The sequence below is a fragment of the Lagenorhynchus albirostris genome, chromosome 12 (genome assembly GCF_949774975.1).
Source record: "Lagenorhynchus albirostris chromosome 12, mLagAlb1.1, whole genome shotgun sequence".
NCBI lineage: Eukaryota > Metazoa > Chordata > Mammalia > Artiodactyla > Delphinidae > Lagenorhynchus > Lagenorhynchus albirostris.
In genome coordinates this window covers 20,985,501-21,005,030 of record NC_083106.1, presented here as the reverse complement: position 1 = coordinate 21,005,030, position 19,530 = coordinate 20,985,501, and the positions used below count along the sequence as shown (strand labels likewise).

General features: G+C 34.3%; 2 protein-coding genes across 6 annotated transcripts in view; one reads left to right on the top strand and one right to left on the bottom strand.

Moving 5' to 3' along the window:
- PEX3 (peroxisomal biogenesis factor 3) overlaps window positions 1–16,997 on the top strand; it is a 36,994-nt gene extending 19,997 nt beyond the window's left edge. For both annotated transcript variants that reach the window (XM_060168082.1, XM_060168081.1), the window contains exons 5-12: window positions 727–851; window positions 1,159–1,225; window positions 1,333–1,387; window positions 1,917–2,085; window positions 3,672–3,742; window positions 5,853–5,975; window positions 13,275–13,371; window positions 16,029–16,997. In XM_060168082.1, coding sequence (XP_060024065.1) covers window positions 727–851; window positions 1,159–1,225; window positions 1,333–1,387; window positions 1,917–2,085; window positions 3,672–3,742; window positions 5,853–5,975; window positions 13,275–13,371; window positions 16,029–16,112 — 791 coding nt within the window. In that variant the 3' untranslated portion in view covers window positions 16,113–16,997. The remainder of the gene's footprint in view (window positions 1–726; window positions 852–1,158; window positions 1,226–1,332; window positions 1,388–1,916; window positions 2,086–3,671; window positions 3,743–5,852; window positions 5,976–13,274; window positions 13,372–16,028) is intronic.
- Window positions 1–19,530, bottom strand: part of FUCA2 (alpha-L-fucosidase 2) — a 57,526-nt gene that overhangs the window by 14,708 nt on the left and 23,288 nt on the right. The window contains exons 8-9 of one of the 4 annotated variants that reach the window (XM_060168076.1): window positions 18,714–18,949; window positions 14,850–14,956 (exon numbers count right to left, since the gene is read on the bottom strand). The exons of 1 other annotated variant lie outside the window; for it this stretch is intronic. In XM_060168076.1, the coding sequence (XP_060024059.1) occupies window positions 18,882–18,949 (68 nt within the window). In that variant the 3' untranslated portion in view covers window positions 14,850–14,956; window positions 18,714–18,881. Of the gene's footprint in view, window positions 1–14,801; window positions 14,957–17,960; window positions 18,950–19,530 lie in introns of those variants that run through there. 2 more of the 4 variants (XM_060168074.1, XM_060168075.1) reach the window with 2 other exon arrangements.

Here is a 19,530-nt window from a genome sequence, read left to right as displayed (position 1 = left end):
CTTTCTCACATCCATTGTATAATACAAAAGATTTCTACATTCCCTGTCTTTCCTTCTTCACTCCTACTCACTCTTTGACATACTAGAGCCTGGTTTCCAGTCGTGTATCTCCACCCAAGCAGAGGTCTCAAGCATCAGTAGTAACTTCTGTGTTGCTAAATCCACTGGACATTTTCATCCTACTAGACCCCTCCACAAGAGTCAACACCTTTCTCTCTCCTCTGTTTTGAACACGCTGTCCTAGCCGGGTCTCTGGGTGTTTCCCTGTCTTTGTGTACCTTCCTCCAGCCCTTTAACGGGCTTATCCTTTATCCTCTTTTACCTGCCATTGACGGCTGGAGCTCTTCCATGCTCAGCCCTCTTCTCTTGCTCAGGACTAGCTCCCTGGACAGCTCTGAGTTCTGAGGCTGCAACACTTAATGCATCCCAGTCCTTTCTTTTTTTCCTTTCTAAGCTAATAATATATAACCCTTCACTGAATATATCCGTTATTGTTTTTTTTGGTTATTGTTTCAATTAAGAGATCATTCCTAATTTACGATAAACATTTTTTAAGCAGATAAACTATGAAATGTTTTGAATTGATATATTTTTGTACTTGAAACAATTACAAATGTATTTTTAAAGTCATCTTATGAAAAAATAACTGTAGGAATGGTTTGTGATTTTACACATTTGTTTATATTTTAATAATTAGTACCAAGTGGTTTTCTTTTCTCTGTAAAGGTTTCACAAGAAGTATCGTAGCTGTGTACAGTACTTGCATGCTGGTGGTTCTTTTGCGAGTCCAGTTAAACATAATTGGTGGATATATTTACCTGGATAATGCAGCAGTTGGCAAAAATGGCACCGTAAGTTTAATAGACTTCAGTAGATATTGCCCTTTCTTTCAAGAGGTTCAAAATTTAACCAAATATTATTTATTTGGTAAATAATTCATATAGAATGATAATTCATATAGAATAAATATCTTTATATTTCATGTGATTATAAACTTTTAGCATTATTATTCTTCATATTTTGAAGCTAGGCTTTTTGTTATGTTAAAGAATAGTATTTTTCCTGTTGTTCCAGGTCCTAAAGAATCTCAGCTCAAGTTATAATGAAAATATTATTATTTACTAATAATATTGGGTACCTTATTTCTGTTTTATACAGACAGTTCTTGCCCCCCCAGATGTCCAACAGCAATATTTATCAAGTATTCAGCACCTTCTTGGAGATGGTAAGATTCTTATTCGTGACCTGTAAACTAGTTCTGATTCATTCATTCGTAGTATTGAGGAATTGAAAAAGTCAACAACGCTTTTATGTTTGTTTTTGCTTTAATAGGCCTGACAGAATTGATCACTGTCATTAAACAAGCTGTGCAGAAGATTTTAGGAAGGTAAGGCATTTTGCTTTGGCTTTTCTGACTTACTGATTCTGATGAATAAAAGAAAAATTCGAATTGTTCTAATGAAGCTAGTGATTTGACAAATGGTGGTCTGAGAAACTCTTAACCTAATATGGACACAGCCCTGCGGTGTTACATTGTGGAATCCATTTTCTTCATCAGTATCAACCTTTTCATACTAAGGGAAAAGATTTAATGTTTCATTGTTTATTGATTGATTTCCAAACAAACCAGAGATATTTGGGTCATGAGATAAAAAACCTGCTTTTAAAAATCTGTGTCTGAGGCTTTTAACTCCCGTTCATACAGTGGGAATTTTCTTGTGAAATCTGCAACAAGATTTTTCTTGGTCCTTAACGGGTAGCTGATTTCTTAATCTACTCTAGTGATTTCACAGTCAGCAGTTTCAGGTTTGACTGGTTGAAACAGGATCTCAGGTAGTAACCTGTTAGGGTAAGAGTGTGTATAGGATGTGTTGTATAGTTTCAATTTATCCCAATTCCCTTTTCTCTGTTTCTAGTGTTTCTCTTAAACATTCTTTGTCCCTTTTGGACTTGGAGCAAAAACTAAAAGAAATCAGAGATCTCGTTGAGCAACATAAATCTTCTTCTTGGATTAATAACGATGGATCCAGATCTTTATTGTGCCATTATATGATGCCAGATGAAGAAACTCCATTAGCAGTTCAGGTGCTTCATTCATAACCATTTAACCAAACGAATTACTCTTTTTTTTTAAGGTTTTTTTCACTATCTCTTAAAATTTAGATTTCTGAGTCTCTTGAAAGGTAAGTGATTGAAAGACATGTATTTCAGTAATTTAAATAAAACCTCATTAATTTAGAAAACAAACTGTAAATGGAACTGACTTCTAGTTAGAAAAAACTTTAGATATTCAGCAGAATTTTATTGAATATTAGTTATGTGACAGACATAGTATGATTGGGATATAAAATGAATAAGATGTATTAATTACACCTGGGGAACACAGGAGACAAATTCAGTTCCTTTGGCTAGAGCATTTCTATATGAGGTCAGGTAACAGAAGATAAAGCTGGTAGTTGGGGCAAGATCCTAAAGAGCTTTGTGTGCCAAGATAAAGAGTCTGAACTTCCATTTCAAATTCTAATCAAGCCAGTACCACAATCACATTTGCTTTTTAAGATGAATCAATGATGGCAGTATCTGAATGGACTGAAGGAGTCATCCAGTTGAGAAACAAAGAAGGCCTAATCTAACATTTATCAGCTATGGTGTTGCTATACACTGGTGTGTCCCAGCCAGTTGTGATTTAAGTTATTCATTGGTTAAGAATAATAAAAATGCCAAAGAGTACATGTTATAGACCTCATTTTTAAAAAATTTTATACCTAAGTGGATTGCATCCATTCTTTGCCGTTGAGAGAAGAATATCTCTCACTTAACAATTGGAGAAGTCTTAGACCAGAGAGGCCCCTATGCCATACCTCAGCGTAAAGGTCCTGTTAGAACAAAGACTGCCATGTTTTTCATTGCCTGCCGGTTTCCCCCTTGCCCAGAAACCCCAGAGATAGATGTTTGTGGGTACTGAGAGACCCTGCATTCATGAATAGGCCAAAAAAAAAAAGCAAACCATGTGAGGAAACCCTGTGAACTGCAGGATGGAGGCTAAATTGAACGAGCAGAACAGACCTGACAGAATTAATGAAAGAAACAGGAGAAAACTTACTTACAAATTAGAATCTCAAGGAGATGCAATAATAGTATTTAAAAAGCTTTCTGGAATGATAAAGCAATTTCCAAATTTTAAAATTCAACAGTGGAATTAAAAAAGAAAATGATTCAAAAGAACGGATGAAGAGAGGGATGATAGACCAAATCTTACCTGAATTAAATTTAAACCTGCAACTTCAGATTGAAAGGACACACAGAGCCTTAGACTAAACTAGATTGATGAGAAAAGACACATACATATCCTGATAAAAAGTCTTAACAATCACAGAAAAAAAATCCCTGGCCTCTGCAACCTCAAAGGCTATTTTTTTCTTTGTAAGTATATTCTAGAAATGTGTCCAAGAGGGGTCAGATAAACAAAGATCTTACTGTGACTCATGTTCTAAATACTGCTTACCTGTGCACATGAACCTTTATAGTGTTTTGAGTTTAACATTTTTTGATTGTTGATAGAACATAGACTTTTAGGCTTCCTGAACTCCTGAGTTTATTAATATGATTTGTTTCATCATAACCCTGTGCTAATATTTGAAACCCTGAAATGTGGCCTTTTAATTTCACAGGCCTGTGGGCTTTCTCCTAGAGATGTTACCACTATTAAACTACTCAATGAAACTAGAGACATGTTGGAAAGGTATGTATACTGCATGTAACAGAAAGCATGTGTTTCTTTTTTGAATGTACTTATGACCATTTTATAGTTTTTTTTGAACAACGTTCAACATAATATTCTGTTAAAATTAAATTTAAAATCTATTCCCCTGCCTTAAGTAGGATTTCCTACCTAAACTAATGGTCCTCTTATTAGGGTGGGGAGGGAAGCAAAGATTTTTTTTTTAGGAGACCCATGCCTTGCCCCCACCTACTTTCCTAGCCTAGAGACTCTGATATACTAGTTAAGGAACTGGAAGATAGTTAGCATTTATATTTTGAGGAAGGCTTTCAAGGGTGATTCTCATATGCTCAGTGTGTAGTGGTAAATGGTTAACAACCAGCCCTGTAAAGAAAAAAGACCAGAAACAAATTGTAGCCACAGCAGTGCTGACTACCAACTTGAGGTCACTCAGTGCTGACTTGGAGAGTTGGGAAAAGATGCTCTTGGCAGCCAAAGCTAGCCAGCTCCAGCTAGGCCTCAGGTGTAGACACATGTACACACATGCTAATGTGTATGCACACACACCGGTACTCAATTTTGAGAACTACTTCCCCTAACGCTTTCAGGATAGTCTATAATGTTCCTAAATCTTTGAGTGATAAAAATTTCACATCCTCCCTAAACTGAGTATTACTATTTTAAATTACCCAGAAGAGAGCCAGAGTGTTAGAAATGGAAAAAGCATCAGATTATGTATTAGAAGATGAGAGGACCTAGATTCAAGGTTGGCTGTCCTATTTACTATCTGGTCAACCTTGATTGAGCCACTTAACACTCGTTGAGGTAGTTCTATCATTGTGAAATCTTAGTGGTAATACCAGTTCCATCCACTTTATCTTAAGTGATTAAAATATCAAAGTTTCTTTTCAACTAAAGATAATTTAAGATCATTTTTTCTAGTTTTTTTCTAGTTCTGTTTTCTGGGCAAATTATATCCTTTGTTTATAATATTTTTTCATAATCTTGAAGAAAATCAGCAAATTTTTAGGTTAACTCAGCTACTGACTCTACTATCTGAATTCATCAAGTTCTAGTCCCTTGACTTTCTACAGTAGCAATCTCCACTTTTTTCTTATTCAAACCACTCCATGAAGCTCTAGAAAAAGGTCATCAGTGAACTTTTCCCAAATCCAGTCAACATGTAATGCTCATCTTACTTGGCCTTTCTCTAGTAATTGACACTGGTGATCAAGGCTTTCTTGAAATTCCTTTCTCTTATGGCTTCAATGAAAAATCTAATTTTTCTCTCAGTTCTCAGATCATTTCTTCTTAGGTTCCTCTATGCCTGCCTTTCCTTTAAATATTAGTGTTTCCCAGGTATTTGTTCTTATTTCATCCTCAGCTGCCCCAAGCAATTTTATATACTCCTACTAATTTACTGTCTGTATGTTAGTAATTCCCAAACTTATAGCCCTAGCCCTCCACTCTCATGAGTTGAATTGAGATTTCTACATGTCGAAGATAGAACTAATCTGTTCAACTAGGCAGTTTCTAACTCTCATAGCATACATATATTATTCTTTATATCAAAGAGTTTTTGTGAGGTACTGACATGATGTAACAAAAAGAGCTTGAACTTTAAGATCAAAAAGGCCTGGGTTCAAATTCTGGCTCCCATATTTACTAATTACATAACCTTTGGACAGATTTCTTCATCCCCTCAAGTATCCAGTTCCTCATCTGTTGTACATGTTAATAAAATATTCTGTCTCACTGGGATGATATGATAGAGTATATAAGGCAAACCAATAACCTGTGACTATAAGAGGATTCCTCTTCAAGTGTTTCCTCAAGAGAAGTAATACTATTTATTGATATTTATAAAAATACACTTATAAAGTGCTGCCTAATGTAAGAAAATCTAGCAAAATGCATGAATATTCTCATTGTGTTGTGCTAAATAATAAGCTCACTTTTTATGCTTAACTTTTAAGATTGACTCCTTGATATATTTTTATAGTGTTTTAGTCTAAAAACTAAATTGTGACTAGAAATGTTGGTGGTTGTCAAAGGTAACCACATCGTTATTGAATTTGTGTCCTTTTCGATTGAAAATCTGAAAAGTAACTTATCCTCTTATTTTGTGTAGTCCAGATTTTAGTACAGTTTTGAATACCTGTCTAAACCGAGGATTTAGTAGACTGCTAGACAATATGGCTGAGTTCTTTCGACCTACTGAACAGGACCTGCAACACGGTAACTCCATGAATAGGTAAGAAGACATAAAAGAATGTTATCAGTCTAAAGAATGTTCTAATAAAATAGTGCTTTGGGATGTGTTTATTTTTTGTTCCAGGTAACAAAAATATCTTAGAGGATAAATTTGAATGTTTGTTTTTTCAACAAATTAAACTCTGTTCAACCAATGACTCCTTCATTAGGAGGAGCTCTTTCAGTATTCAATATTAAAACTTTCATTTCTTCCAAAAATTTTGCCACTATATAAAGTACTTAAGTTGTGAAACTATTTTTTCTATAGGCCAAATTTCAATTATTGGGGCTTTTTAGATTTCACTCTTTAGAGTACAAAACTGAAAACATTATTTAAGTTTTAATGTTTTCTCTTATATTATTCCAGTACTATAAGCCATAATTAGCCTGTATAATTCAGCCAAGCATTCTTGTTTCTAAATTCCCACTTGATGAATTATCTCCTAGTTCTACAGCCCTTATTGTAGGATTAGGAATGTTTATTTAGTGCAATTGGTAGTGATTTTAATCATAACTATTACTAAGTCATGGATTCACACTGCCAAAAGATATCTTATGGTTTTATTATATTCTTATCATCTCAGCATGAGCACCTTGAATCTCCTATTAGGATTTACATTCTTTTGCAGTTTTTTAAGTTAAATTCAGAAAATAATAGGTACTAAATCAATGTTAACTGACTATAAACTCATCTGTTAAAATTAGGGGTAACAGTAACTGATATGCAGTATGTATGTGCAATGTCCAATTTAATTCTCAAATACACAGGGCAAGATTATTTTATTTGCCCGGTTCTCTGGGACCCATCTTTATTATACAAAAAGGAATAATTTGCAGTTAATATTGAGGATTTGGAATGCCTAGCATCATAAAATTTATTTTCTGAAGCAATTTAAATATCATCCTAAAATCTTTTTTAGCAGTTCTTTAAATTATCAAAAAAAAATTTCAGCCTCTATAAAATACTCCCTAAATCAAGGTGCTCCAGTCAACAAAATTTCACTATAATCTCTACCTAGCAGAAGTATTAGTCATTTCCTGAGTAGTTATAAGAATTGTAATAGTTGATATAATATAAACAAATACTTGATCTTATACACTAAAGAATTATAAAAATTATGTTACAATTACATCAGCCATTGATAGTCTTTTCTGAACTCCTGTAGTACTCATTATCACTCCTGTAGTACTCAGTGTTTATACTTAACTATTGGCAAAGAGAGAAAATATCACTAATTATGTGTACTACAATTAATAATCCAGAACCCTCAAGAGAATCAACAGAAAAATGATGTAAACTAATAAAACATTAAATTTTACATATATATGTATATATTACATATGTATATATTTATGTATATACTATATATACAACATGTGCATATAATATATGTGTATATATAAACATATATATATATAATATTAAAAGTTTTCCTATCACAAGAAACAACCCAATAGAAAATATGATGGATAAACATGGGATGTAAAAGAAAAACTATGCACTTAAAGTACGAATATAGATATGAGTCCTAAATAAAATATAAACAAATGAAATCCAGAAATATATAGCAGTAATAATAGTGACCAGTACTTCTGTTTTCTTTTTCTACATACAAGTATGATAGGTATTTTTCAGAACATTATCTCATTGAATTCTTAAAATAGCCCTAGGAAGTAAGTACTAGTATCTTCCTCTTGCCACAGGTGAGGAAACTAAGACAGAGAAAAATTAAATAATTTGTGGTCACGCAGCCAGCGAGTAGTAAAGCCAGATGTTCACTCACATTTGTCTCCCATCAGAGCCTGGAATTTCTAGTTATTCTCCAAGACTGTGACTAATTAGGGTTTATTTTAAGAATGCAAGGAAGTTTAAACATTAAGAAAGTTATTACACTAATTCATAACATTAATAAGTTAATAGGACAAAAAACAAGCATCATCTTCAGTGTTGCTGAAAAAGCATTCAATAAAATATAACTTTCATTACTGATAAAACCTCTTCTAGAAATAAAAAATCCTTTTTATATAATAAAATATTTGAAATCAAAAGCAAATGTTATACTTAATGGCAACACACTAGAATTATTTCCATTAAATTAAAAACAGTATAAAGATGGTCACTATTGTCATATTTATTCAGCATCATTTTATTATTCTAACCAGTGCAGTAAGACTAGGAAGAGACAATTTTGAGAACCAAATTCCGGAATGCCAGTGATTTTTATATATTTATTTTGCGAAGAGACACTTACTGAATGTTTATTACTGTATAATAAACTGTTAGTTGACTCTTGATTTTCTAAGTTAAATTCTTATCTTCAGAAAATGACATTAGTTTCAGAAAGGGAGAGAAAAAAGTTATTGTTATATGAAAGTGACATGATTTTATACTTAGAAATCCAAGAGAATCAGCTAAAATTTGTAAAGTTAGCTTCCCAAAATTAATCTATAAATATGGTCAAAGTACCATCAAAATCCACTGAGGATTAGAGAGTGGTTGCTTTGTTATTTTTGAACCTGAAAAATTGATAGTACTGGGCTTCCCTGGTGGTGCAGTGGTTGAGAGTCCGCCTGCCAATGCATGGGACACGGGTTCCTGCCCCAGTCCCGGAAGATCCCACATGCCCCGGAGCGGCTGGGCCCGTGAGCCATGGCCACTGAGCCTGCGCGTCCGGAGCCTGTACTCCGCAATGGGAGAGGCCACAACAGTGAGAGGCCCGCATACCGCAAAAAAAAAAAAAAAAACTGATAGTACTAAAGGAGGAATAAAGGGCTGAGAATACTCAAGAAATTATTGAAGAAGTAGAGCAATGAATACTTTCCCTATAGAACATGTATTATAAGGTACAGTTATTCAAATAATATGTTACTAGGAATAGATGAATCAGTGAAATACGATATAAAATCCAGAAACAGGCTCTAAAATATACAAGATATAGCATATGATAAAAGTTAGGAAGAGATGTATTATTTAGTAAATAACGGTAAGACAGTCATGGTAAGATGACTAATTGTAAAATAAAGTTAGAGCCCTTCTGTACCATACTTATAGCCAGAAACAAAAACAAAAGCAAAAACCAGGGGGTTTAAACAATCAAAACATAAATGAAGTGATAGAAAACAGGTGAATATTTAGCTGATCTCAAGATGGAGAAAGTTTTTCTAAGAATGAAAGTAAAGAACTTTATATGAATAAAATAATGTTTGGCGGTAAAATTTAAAAGTTAAAGATCAAGCAAGTTTTAACTTTATAATCAATATTAAATGCAAATGATATATTGGGGAAGTATTTGCAAATTATATGCATCATATACAGAGGTTAATAGCATTATATACACATCAGTTAAGGAAGGAAACCCAAAGAAGGAGATGGTCAGAGACACAAACATAATTCACAAAAGAGCATGTAGAAATGACCAATTTGTCCATTTATCTAAAATCTGTTTATTAAACATCTGCTATTTATCAAGTACTTTACTAAGTCTCTGTCCTCATGGATCTTATAATCTAGTAGGAGAAACAGACAGTAAACATAATTGCATAAACTATGATAAGTGTTATATAGGAAAAGAATGTTGAGCATATAATAGAAGTATTTGAACAAACATGGAAAGTCAAGTAGAGTTTGCAAGGAAATAATTTGAACAAGAACAAAAAGATGAGGTCTTGGATAGAGTGAGGCAGTTGACATTCAGAGCAGAAGTCATAGCGCAAAGACTTTGAAGACAGGAGGACCACAGTACACTTCGAGGACCTGGAAGACCAGTGTGGCAGCTGAAAGGATGGAACTAGGGAAAGAATGGTGTGAGATGAAGTTGGAGAATTCAGCACATACAGGTTATGATTGTCAGCTTGAGAATGCTGGGGAGCCACTAGAAAAGTGGCAGGAGAGTGACAGGATGGGATTTACATTGTAGGATCACTTTGATTGCTTTGTGAAGGTGGAATTGGGAAAGTAGACATTGGGGGTGGGACATAGCAATCGATGAATGAAACTTTTATTAATCATGTCAACAAGTATGTTTTGAGCACACACTGCACCAGGCCCTTTACAAAGTGCTAGGATAATACAGTGAGTGAGGTGGGCATGAAACCACATGGACCTTGTGTGGTAGTGCTGTCTTCAATTTCTGTGGAAGACAAATTCACTAACATATAAAGAGACACATCAAACAAAAATCATGACAGGTTTTGAAAAATGCTGCAAAGGTACCAAGGGGGAGAAGTGGCGGGGTGGGGGGTGGGATGGTGAGATGAATTGGGTGATTGGGATTGACGTGTATACACTACTATGTATAAAATGGATAACTGTTAAGAACCTACTGTATAAAAAATAAGTTAAATTTAAAAATTCAAAAAAAAAAAGAAAAATGCTGCAAAGGTACTGTGAAGGAGAATAATGACTGATCTCTTCAGGAATGCATAAATCTCTCCACTTTTTTCAATGCAATCCCTATCAAACTACCACTGGCATTTTTCACAGAACTAGAATGAAAAATTTCGCAATTTGTATGGAAACACAAAAGACCCCGAATAGCCAAAGCAATCTTGAGAACGAAAAAAGGAGCTGGAGGAATCAGGCTCCCTGACTTCAGACTATACTACAAAGCTACAGTAATCAAGACAGTATGGTACTGGCACAAAAACAGAAATATAGATCAATGGAACAGGATAGAAATCCCAGAGATAAACCCACGCACATATGGACACCTTATCTTTGATAAAGGTGGCAGGAATGTACAGTGGAGAAAGGACAGCCTCTTCAATAAGTGGTGCTGGGAAAACTGGACAGCTACATGTAAAAGTATGAGATTAGATCACTCCCTAACACCATACACAAAAATAAGCTCAAAATGGATTAAAGACCTAAATGTAAGGCCAGAAACTATCAAACTCTTAGAGGAAAACATAGGCAGAACACTCTATGACATAAATCACAGCAAGATCCTTTCTGACCCACCTCCTAGAGTAATGGAAATAAAAACAAAAATAAACAAATGGGACCTAATGAAACTTCAAAGCTTTTGCACAGCAAAGGAAACCATAAACAAGACCAAAAGACAACCCTCAGAATGGGAGAAAATATTTGCAAATGAAGCAACTGACAAAGGATTAATCTCCAAAATTTGCAAGCAGCTCATGCAGCTCAATAACAAAAAAACAAACAACCCAATCCAAAAATGGGCAGAAGACCTAAATAGACATTTCTCCAAAGAAGATATACAGACTGCCAACAAACACATGAAAGAATGCTCAACATCATTAATCATTAGAGAAATGCAAATCAAAACTACAATGAGATATAATCTCACACCAGTCAGAATGGCCATCAACAAAAAATCTAGAAACAATAAATGCTGGAGAGGGTGTGGAGAAAAGGGAACACTCTTGCACTGCTGGTGGGAATGTGAATTGGTTCAGCCACTATGGAGAACAGTATGGAGTTTCCTTAAAAAACTACAAATAGAACTACCATATGACCCAGCAATCCCACTACTGGGCATATACCCTGAGAAAACCAAAATTCAAAAAGAGTCATGTACCAAAATGTTCATTGCAGCTCTATTTACAATAGCCCGGAGATGGAAACAACCTAAGTGCCCATCATCGGATGAATGGATAAAGAAGATGTGGCACATATATACAATGGAATATTACTCAGCCATAAAAAGAAACGAAATTGAGCTATTTGTAATGAGGTGGATAGACCTAGAGTCTGTCATACAGAGTGAAGTAAGTCAGAAAGAAAAAGACAAATACCGTACTGTAACACATATATATGGAATTTAAGAAAAAAAATGTCATGAAGAACCTAGGGGTAAGACAGGAATAAAGACACAGACCTACTGGAGAACGGACTTGAGGATATGGGGAGGGGGAAGGGTGAGCTGTGACAGGGCGAGAGAGAGTCATGGACATAGACACACTAACAAACGTAAGGTAGATAGCTAGTGGGAAGCAGCCGCATGGCACAGGGATATTGGCTCGGTGCTTTGTGACAGCCTGGAGGGGTGGGATAGGGAGGGTGGGAGGGAGGGAGACGCAAGAGGTAAGACATATGGGAACATATGTATATGTATAACTGATTCACTTTGTTATAAAGCAGAAACTAACACACCATTGTAAAGCAATTATACCCCAATAAAGATATTAAAAAAAAAGCATTCCCTCAAATCTTAGCACAGCATACTAGTTAGATACCATAGCTTCAGCATTTTCATGATATTTAAAAGGAAAATTTTAGTGTAGTCCCAGGTTTAAATGTATGAAATGTGATATTTTATGTAATAAATCAAGTCTTTAACCCACACACAAAAAGTAGTTTCATTATTTAACAGTCATTATATATATAGTCACACATAACATTCATTCATTCATTCATCCAGGAAATGTTTATTGAGCATTTACAGGTTAGAAGGTCATTGCTGTAGTCTAGAGAAGAGATAATGCCTAGTGTGGATAGGTTTGGCAATGGGGAGAAGTAGACACATTTAAGAAATATTGAGGATTGTGGAGAGGCTGGATATAGGCAGGAGAAGGAAGTACCGATGATCCCAGGTTTCCTACTTACTCAGCTGACTAGATGACAGTACAGTTCACTGAAGTAGAGGGAAAAAACATTTGACATTGCTAGTAATTAAGAGGAATACAGAGCAAAACTGTGAGATGCCATTTTCAGCTATCAGACATATGAAGGTTAAAGAAAAAGATAATGCTTGATGTAGAAAGAAGGCATGATAGAGCAGGTATCCTCATAAACTGTTAGAGAAGCAGAGAGCATTTGGCAATATACATTTTAAAGCTTAAAAGCATTCATACCCTTCGACCCAGTAATTTACTGTAAATACAAAAAGTTATTTATATTAAGGAATATTAGGCAAAAACTTAAATGCCCAACTGTAGGGAGCTGATGATATAAATTGTCACAGCTAGAGGATGGATTACTATATAATTATTAAAAAACAGACAAAAACTTTGGAAGAACTTTTAATGAGATGGAAAAATGATTATAACCTGTGAATAAAAATGCAAAACAAGTGTTGCTTGGGATGTTATAGTTGTGTGTTAAAAACACAAAAAGTATAGATATGTATATATAAAAAATTACTGGAAAAAATTAATTATGATGTCAATTGACATCATAGTTGTTATTTCTAGGTGGTAGAATTATATGTGGTTTATATTTTCTTATTAATACATTTCTATAAGTACTTTTCAATGACTATTACTTTTATAATTAAAATATTAAGTTCCTATAAGATAATTTAAGAAAATAATTATTACTGTGATGATTTTTCAGTCTTTCCAGTGTCAGCCTGCCTTTAGCTAAGATAATTCCAATAATAAATGGACAGATCCATTCAGTTTGCAGTGAAACACCTAGTCATTTTGTTCAGGTAAGAGGAAAGCTTGGGGGTATTATTAAAAACAGACTGTACTCTTGGTTGTGATCCTATTTGTCCAACATAAAATTACATTTCTCTTCTATGATATTTGTTCAAAGAAACCAAAAACTTGAAACCACATGTAGAGTATGGTAGCATGACCCATGAGAGTAATAATGTATCATGGCACTTTTATGAGGTTGGGAATACCTTTCTCCATGTTATAGTCCAACACGTGTTAGACAGACTACATTTTAGTCCAAATACATTCTAGTGGTCAGTTGAATTTACAGTGTTACTGTTTTGCATTAAGCTGTGCTAGTAGAAAAGTTGAGCCTTGAGGCAAATCAGCGAACTAGTTCCTCGCATTTTGAGGAAAAATTGAAAATTTTTATGGGAAAGGTAAAGCATCTTAATAGCTAATAAATACAACAATTAATAGTGCACCAATAATCTGCTCATTAAAAACTGCATACTCAGTAGGTTATTTAAATTTTTCATTAGACTACCTATAACTCCATCTCCTTTCTTAGGAAAGCATTTTAGAATACATTGAGTAAGACTAATTTTATTAAAAGGACAATTTTAAATCCATAGGTTTTTTTCCAAGTCACTTGCAAACTTGGAAACTGTACAACAAGTAATAAATTACCTGCAATACACCTCAGTTCCAAACCACTGCCATAATGTGCAGTGCAAAGAGACCCTAGGCCTAAGTGTAAAGATGGCATCTTCTCAGTGTCGTTTATCTCTGTGGATTTCTACTTGAGGACATGAAGAGTCCTGAGACTATGGGTTGTAATTCTTCCTTTCTCTGTATAGTGTCATTAGCTTGTCCTTAACATGCTACTTTTCCTCACTCCTTCAGTCTTCTGTGTCATCCTCTCACCCATGAGAATTAGCCATTCATATTTCAGAAGAAAGAATGAATAAGGCTGATCTCATTTCACTTAATTTTAAGCTTAATTTAAGCTCAAAAAATCTTAATTAAAAACTTAGTTTTAAATTTTCTGTTTATTTTTTTTCATTTTTACATGTATATTAGTGTGAGAAAAAAAGTTATAACTTCTGGCATTTAAACCTTTATCTTTCTCCATTTTCATGAAGTCTCTGGCTTCATCAGTAAGCTGTTCATCTTGACAAGTGGGAAATACAGCTAAGCGTAATACAACACCAGCTCTGGTGCTTAAGTAATTTATGTTCTACATTAATTAAAGTCTGTATAATTGAGAATGAAGACAAAAGGTTTCAACCTAGTAAAAACATCATTGATACTAATGCTTAGTAAATTTTCTTAGTGTGACTGGATGTAGATTGAGTTTATAAACTAGACCATTAATTGACAAGACTTCCACCAATTTTTTTAACTATGATTTCTATGAGTTAAAATGCCACGTGGTATTCAGAGAATTTAACCTTGAATTTGTGAGAACAAGACTTACCTAAGCTCACTTGGGTTTTCTGATGCTTAGGAGAGAACACAAAGGATAGGTTCACTTCTTGTTTCTCTGCTGCTCACAGGGCACTTAATGGTTTCTGTTGTCATAGATCCTTTCACTATCTGGAGAAGCCTGTGGACGCCTCCTCAGAATAATGCCTATAAATGCATATTGTAAAATACGTAGGTTTTAAAGAAAACCAATTGCATACAGTTTTAAAATACTTTTAAAAATCAGATTTACGATATAGCAATATTGCTTCTTTGTTCATGCATTAAATAACAAGATGTAATGGCACTCCATGTAACTTCCACAGCTGTCTATCATATGATGTAAAAATGTCTGATTTCTACTAAAGGCAAATTCAGAGGTTCTGCTGCTACTATCAGTTTGTTGCTTACATTCATAACTGAAGGTAATGCTAGATTTTAGTTGAAGGTTAATGAAAATAAAGATGTAATTTTTTCCTTATCTACATTCACAGATCCCTTAAGAACCCCTGTTCTCAGGTGTATATGTGTGATTATGTGTGTATATGTAATATATGATATACTACATATATTCTATGTTAGAAAGTAATATACCTCAATCATGTCATGTCAGCTTCCAGCAAAAGTACCTTTAGACTTGTATAGTGTTGTAATCATTTATTCAACAGATACTCTTCTAGCACTTGACACACACAGAAATCCATTTGAAGACTATTTTGGGTCGTCTTCTCTAAGCCACACTTGAATACTTATCATATCCACTATCTCTCACGTAAGAACTTAAACAATAAACATCTCCAGGAATATGTGTGATTATGTGTGTATATGTAATATATGATATACTACATATATTCTATGTTAGAAAGTAATATACCTCAATCATGTCATGTCAGCTTCCAGCAAAAGTACCTTTAGACTTGTATAGTGTTGTAATCATTTATTCAACAGATACTCTTCTAGCACTTGACACACACACAAATCCATTTGAAGACTATTTTGGGTCGTCTTCTCTAAGCCACACTTGAATACTTATCATATCCACTATCTCTCACGTAAGAACTTAAACAATAAACATCTCCAGGAATTTATTATAAGAAAAACTACTTCTTTCATTAAATGGTTTTCTTTTTGGCCTTAATGCCACAAAACTTAGAGCTAACTTTGTTGCTTGATTACAGAAATGAATTCTGATTATCTGTTCTTTTTATAAACTGTAATGTTTTATTATCGTCTTTGCTAGGATCTGTTAATGATGGAGCAAGTGAAAGACTTCGCTGCTAATGTGTATGAGGCCTTTAGTACTCCTCAACAACTGGAGAAATGATTTTTTCCTTCAGGAAGAACTACAGTGGAATTCATTTGCTTTAAAAAATACACTGAATAAATCAACTATATAGAGGGTAATGATTTGGTACTGAAATGTCTAATAAAAATATATTCATAATCAAAGTCTTCATTTCATAATAAAATAGATTTATTTGGCATCTTAATATATTTTTTTAAAGTCATCAACAAACTGGTTTTTGTGGGCATATCTGAGTGTACACAGGGCAAATGTCAGAATTGTTAATAATTTGTTACACCATGGATATTAGTTCCAAACTGATTAATGTAGATACTTCTTTTATATAATAGGAAATTCAGTATACTTTGACATTAATACTGAGGTAAAATCTGTTTGGGAAGTAGGTGTGAAGTCTGGAAAATAATGCTATTTAATCATTAAGTTCTCTGGACTACAGTATACAGGAGTGAATCAGACTTCCAGTTAGTATTCAAAGGGATAAGTTATTTGTCTTAAATATACCTGATTGAGGACTTCGTTTTTTTAGAGAAATCAGTTAATTTAGCAACTGTGATCTGGACTTCCCTGGCAGTCCAGTGGTTAAAACTCCCTGCTTCTCCTTCAGGGGGAACGGGTTCGATCCCTGATCCCTGGTCGGGGGAACTAAGATTTTGCATGCCGCATGGCACGGCCAGAAAAAAATAGGGAACAACTATGATCAGCAATTTTTTTCTTTACTGTTGTTAACAATCCTTAGGAAACTACATATTGATTTAGGGGCAAAAATTGTGTTGATGCCGTTTACTCACAGCTATGATTAACTACTGTACATAGTTTCATTCATTTTTTGTAAATAATTTTAATAACTTACTTTGTATTGATTTTGAACAGTGAATCTTATTGCAATAAAGTATTTTAGTAAAATATGGTTTTATTGAGTTAATACTTTACAACTATTAATTTATTTGTCCCATAGCATTTTTGCTGTTATTTTTGGAGATTACACTAGTTTTCAAGTTTCATTTTAACTGGTAATTGTTGCTTTCTTTTAACTTACTTGTTTAGAAAAAATAAATAGCATTTCCTTCTGAAAAGAAATAATTCATTGTTCTAGTAAATCTATAGTTCTTTATATGGGTAATTAGAGCAGAAATAAATGAATCATGATCGTCATTATATTAGATATATTTTCAGTAGCATAAGAATATTTTCAGTAGCATCATTTTATGTTGTTTTATTTCTCTAACATATAACATATAGCTAAATAGTAGAAGGTAGAAAATGAATTGTGAAGTCTCTTCTAAGGCCAGGTTAGGCCTGAAGCCAACCACTAGGGAATCTATGCCTAGAATATTTTTTTAAAAAAACAAAAAACAAAACAAAAAAAACAGAAAAAACAGATGTAAAAGTGGAGAGGAGAGTAAATGCTTCTTTTCAAAATTTGACAGAATATAATGATGTTATTTCTAATAGGGTGGTGGAAAAACTATATTTTGGAAAATTAGTAAATGTGTGTGTAATAGGGCATGCATCTCTTCCAGCAATGTTAACCCAGGATTTCATCCAAGGAAATTTTGAGAATGAACAGGTGCAGCCTTGTTAAGGATAGAAAGCTGATCATCTGAAAATTATCACCTGGAATCATCTACCTCTGTAGAGTTGTAGCAGTTTTAGAGATGACAAGGTAAAAACCACATGTATTTAAAGCTAATTGGACTTAGACATTATAAATTTGTCTTCTAATTGTACAGTAGGAGCCCTTTTATCTGGGACCCTTAGTTGTTTGGTTAATCCAAGAAGTCATTTAAAGCAGGGTATCATTTAAAAAATAACACATGTATTCTTAGATATTTTAACTTAAAATATAAATAATCTTTATTTGCCAGTTATTGAATGTAGGACCCATGTCTTTTCTACCTTTTCAGTGTAGGTCTGCTTCTAAGGGTTCTCTAATTGTCTTTCTTATACAGATCACATGTATTAACATTATATAGTTGTAAACCAGGGGTACAGAATTCTTGTAGATTTTTACTATATTTCCCTTCAGTCTTTTACAACTTTTTTTTTTTTTTTTGGCTGCGTTGGGTCTTCGTTGCTGCGCGCAGGCTTTCTCTAGTTGTGGCGAGCGGGGGCTACTCTTCATTGCAGGGCGCGGGCTTCTCTTTGCAGTGGCTTCTCTTGTTGCAGAGCACGGGCTTTAGGCGTGCGGGCTTCAGTAGTTGTGAGTCGCGGGCTCTAGAGCGCAGGCTCAGTAGTTGTGGCACACGGGCTTAGTTGCTCCATGGCATGTGGGATCTTCCCAGACCAGGAATCAAACCTGTGTTCCCTGCATTGGCAGGTGGATTCTTAACAACTGTGCCACCAGGGAAGTCCTTTTACAACTGTTTTACCCACAATTAATTAACCAGTACATTTAAATTGGAAAAAAAAAAGGCAACATATGTTTATCTAGTTTTTCCAAAGTATTCAACTTGGTTTTCACAGACACTATAACTGTTCACACTCATTTCATCTGCTTATGCAACATGATAAAAAGTTCTACTGGCATAATCAGTTTGGTAACTATAGTAGTTTCCTAGAACTGCCATAACAAATTACCACTAACTGTGTGGCTTAAACAATAGAAATTTATTCTCTCACCATTCTGGTGCTTAGAAATCCAAAATTAAGGTGTCAGCAGGGCCATGCTCCCTCTGAAGACTCTCAGGAAGAATCCCTCCAGTCCTTCCTTGACTCTTCCAGCTTCTGGTGGCCCCAAGAATTCCTTGGCTTTGTAGCAGCGTAGTCTCTGCTTCTGTCTCCATATGGTCATCTTTTACATGCTTGTGACCCCTGCATCCAGTATGATCTTATTTCAATATTTACTTTAATTGCATCTGCAGAGACACTACTTCCAAGATCATATTCTGAGCTTTTGGGTAGACGTGAATTATTGGGGAACACTATTCAACCCATAACAGTAACGAACTCAACTAACCCTTGGTAAACATATATTGCAGCAAGTGAAAATCAAGGTGAAGCATGTGCCAGACAGAAGCCTACTAACTGAAAGCCTGCAGCTTGCCTGGGCGTCAATCAGTATGCTTTTCCAAGAAAATGGAGAGCATCCGTTAATCTAGTGAGTTGGGTAAATGGAGATTACTTAAAACAGCTTCTACTTTCTCCTTCAAACTTGCATAAATGTGTTGGTTACTGTATATATATAAAAATCTGATATGAACAATTATTTATTTTTTTGCAAGTTAGGAAGGTTTTCATCTAACCAGGTCTTTTACTTACAAAATTGAAATGAACAGAAGGCAAAACATCTGTCTTGTTTTCTATTGTCCTAATTCATATTTATTTGATTAGCCTGACCTTTTAAAGTAATTGTGTTGCTTCAATGTGGCACTCATAAGAAAATGAGAGTCTTATTAAAGTGATATCCATATTTTAAATGATATCAGTGTCTAAATCA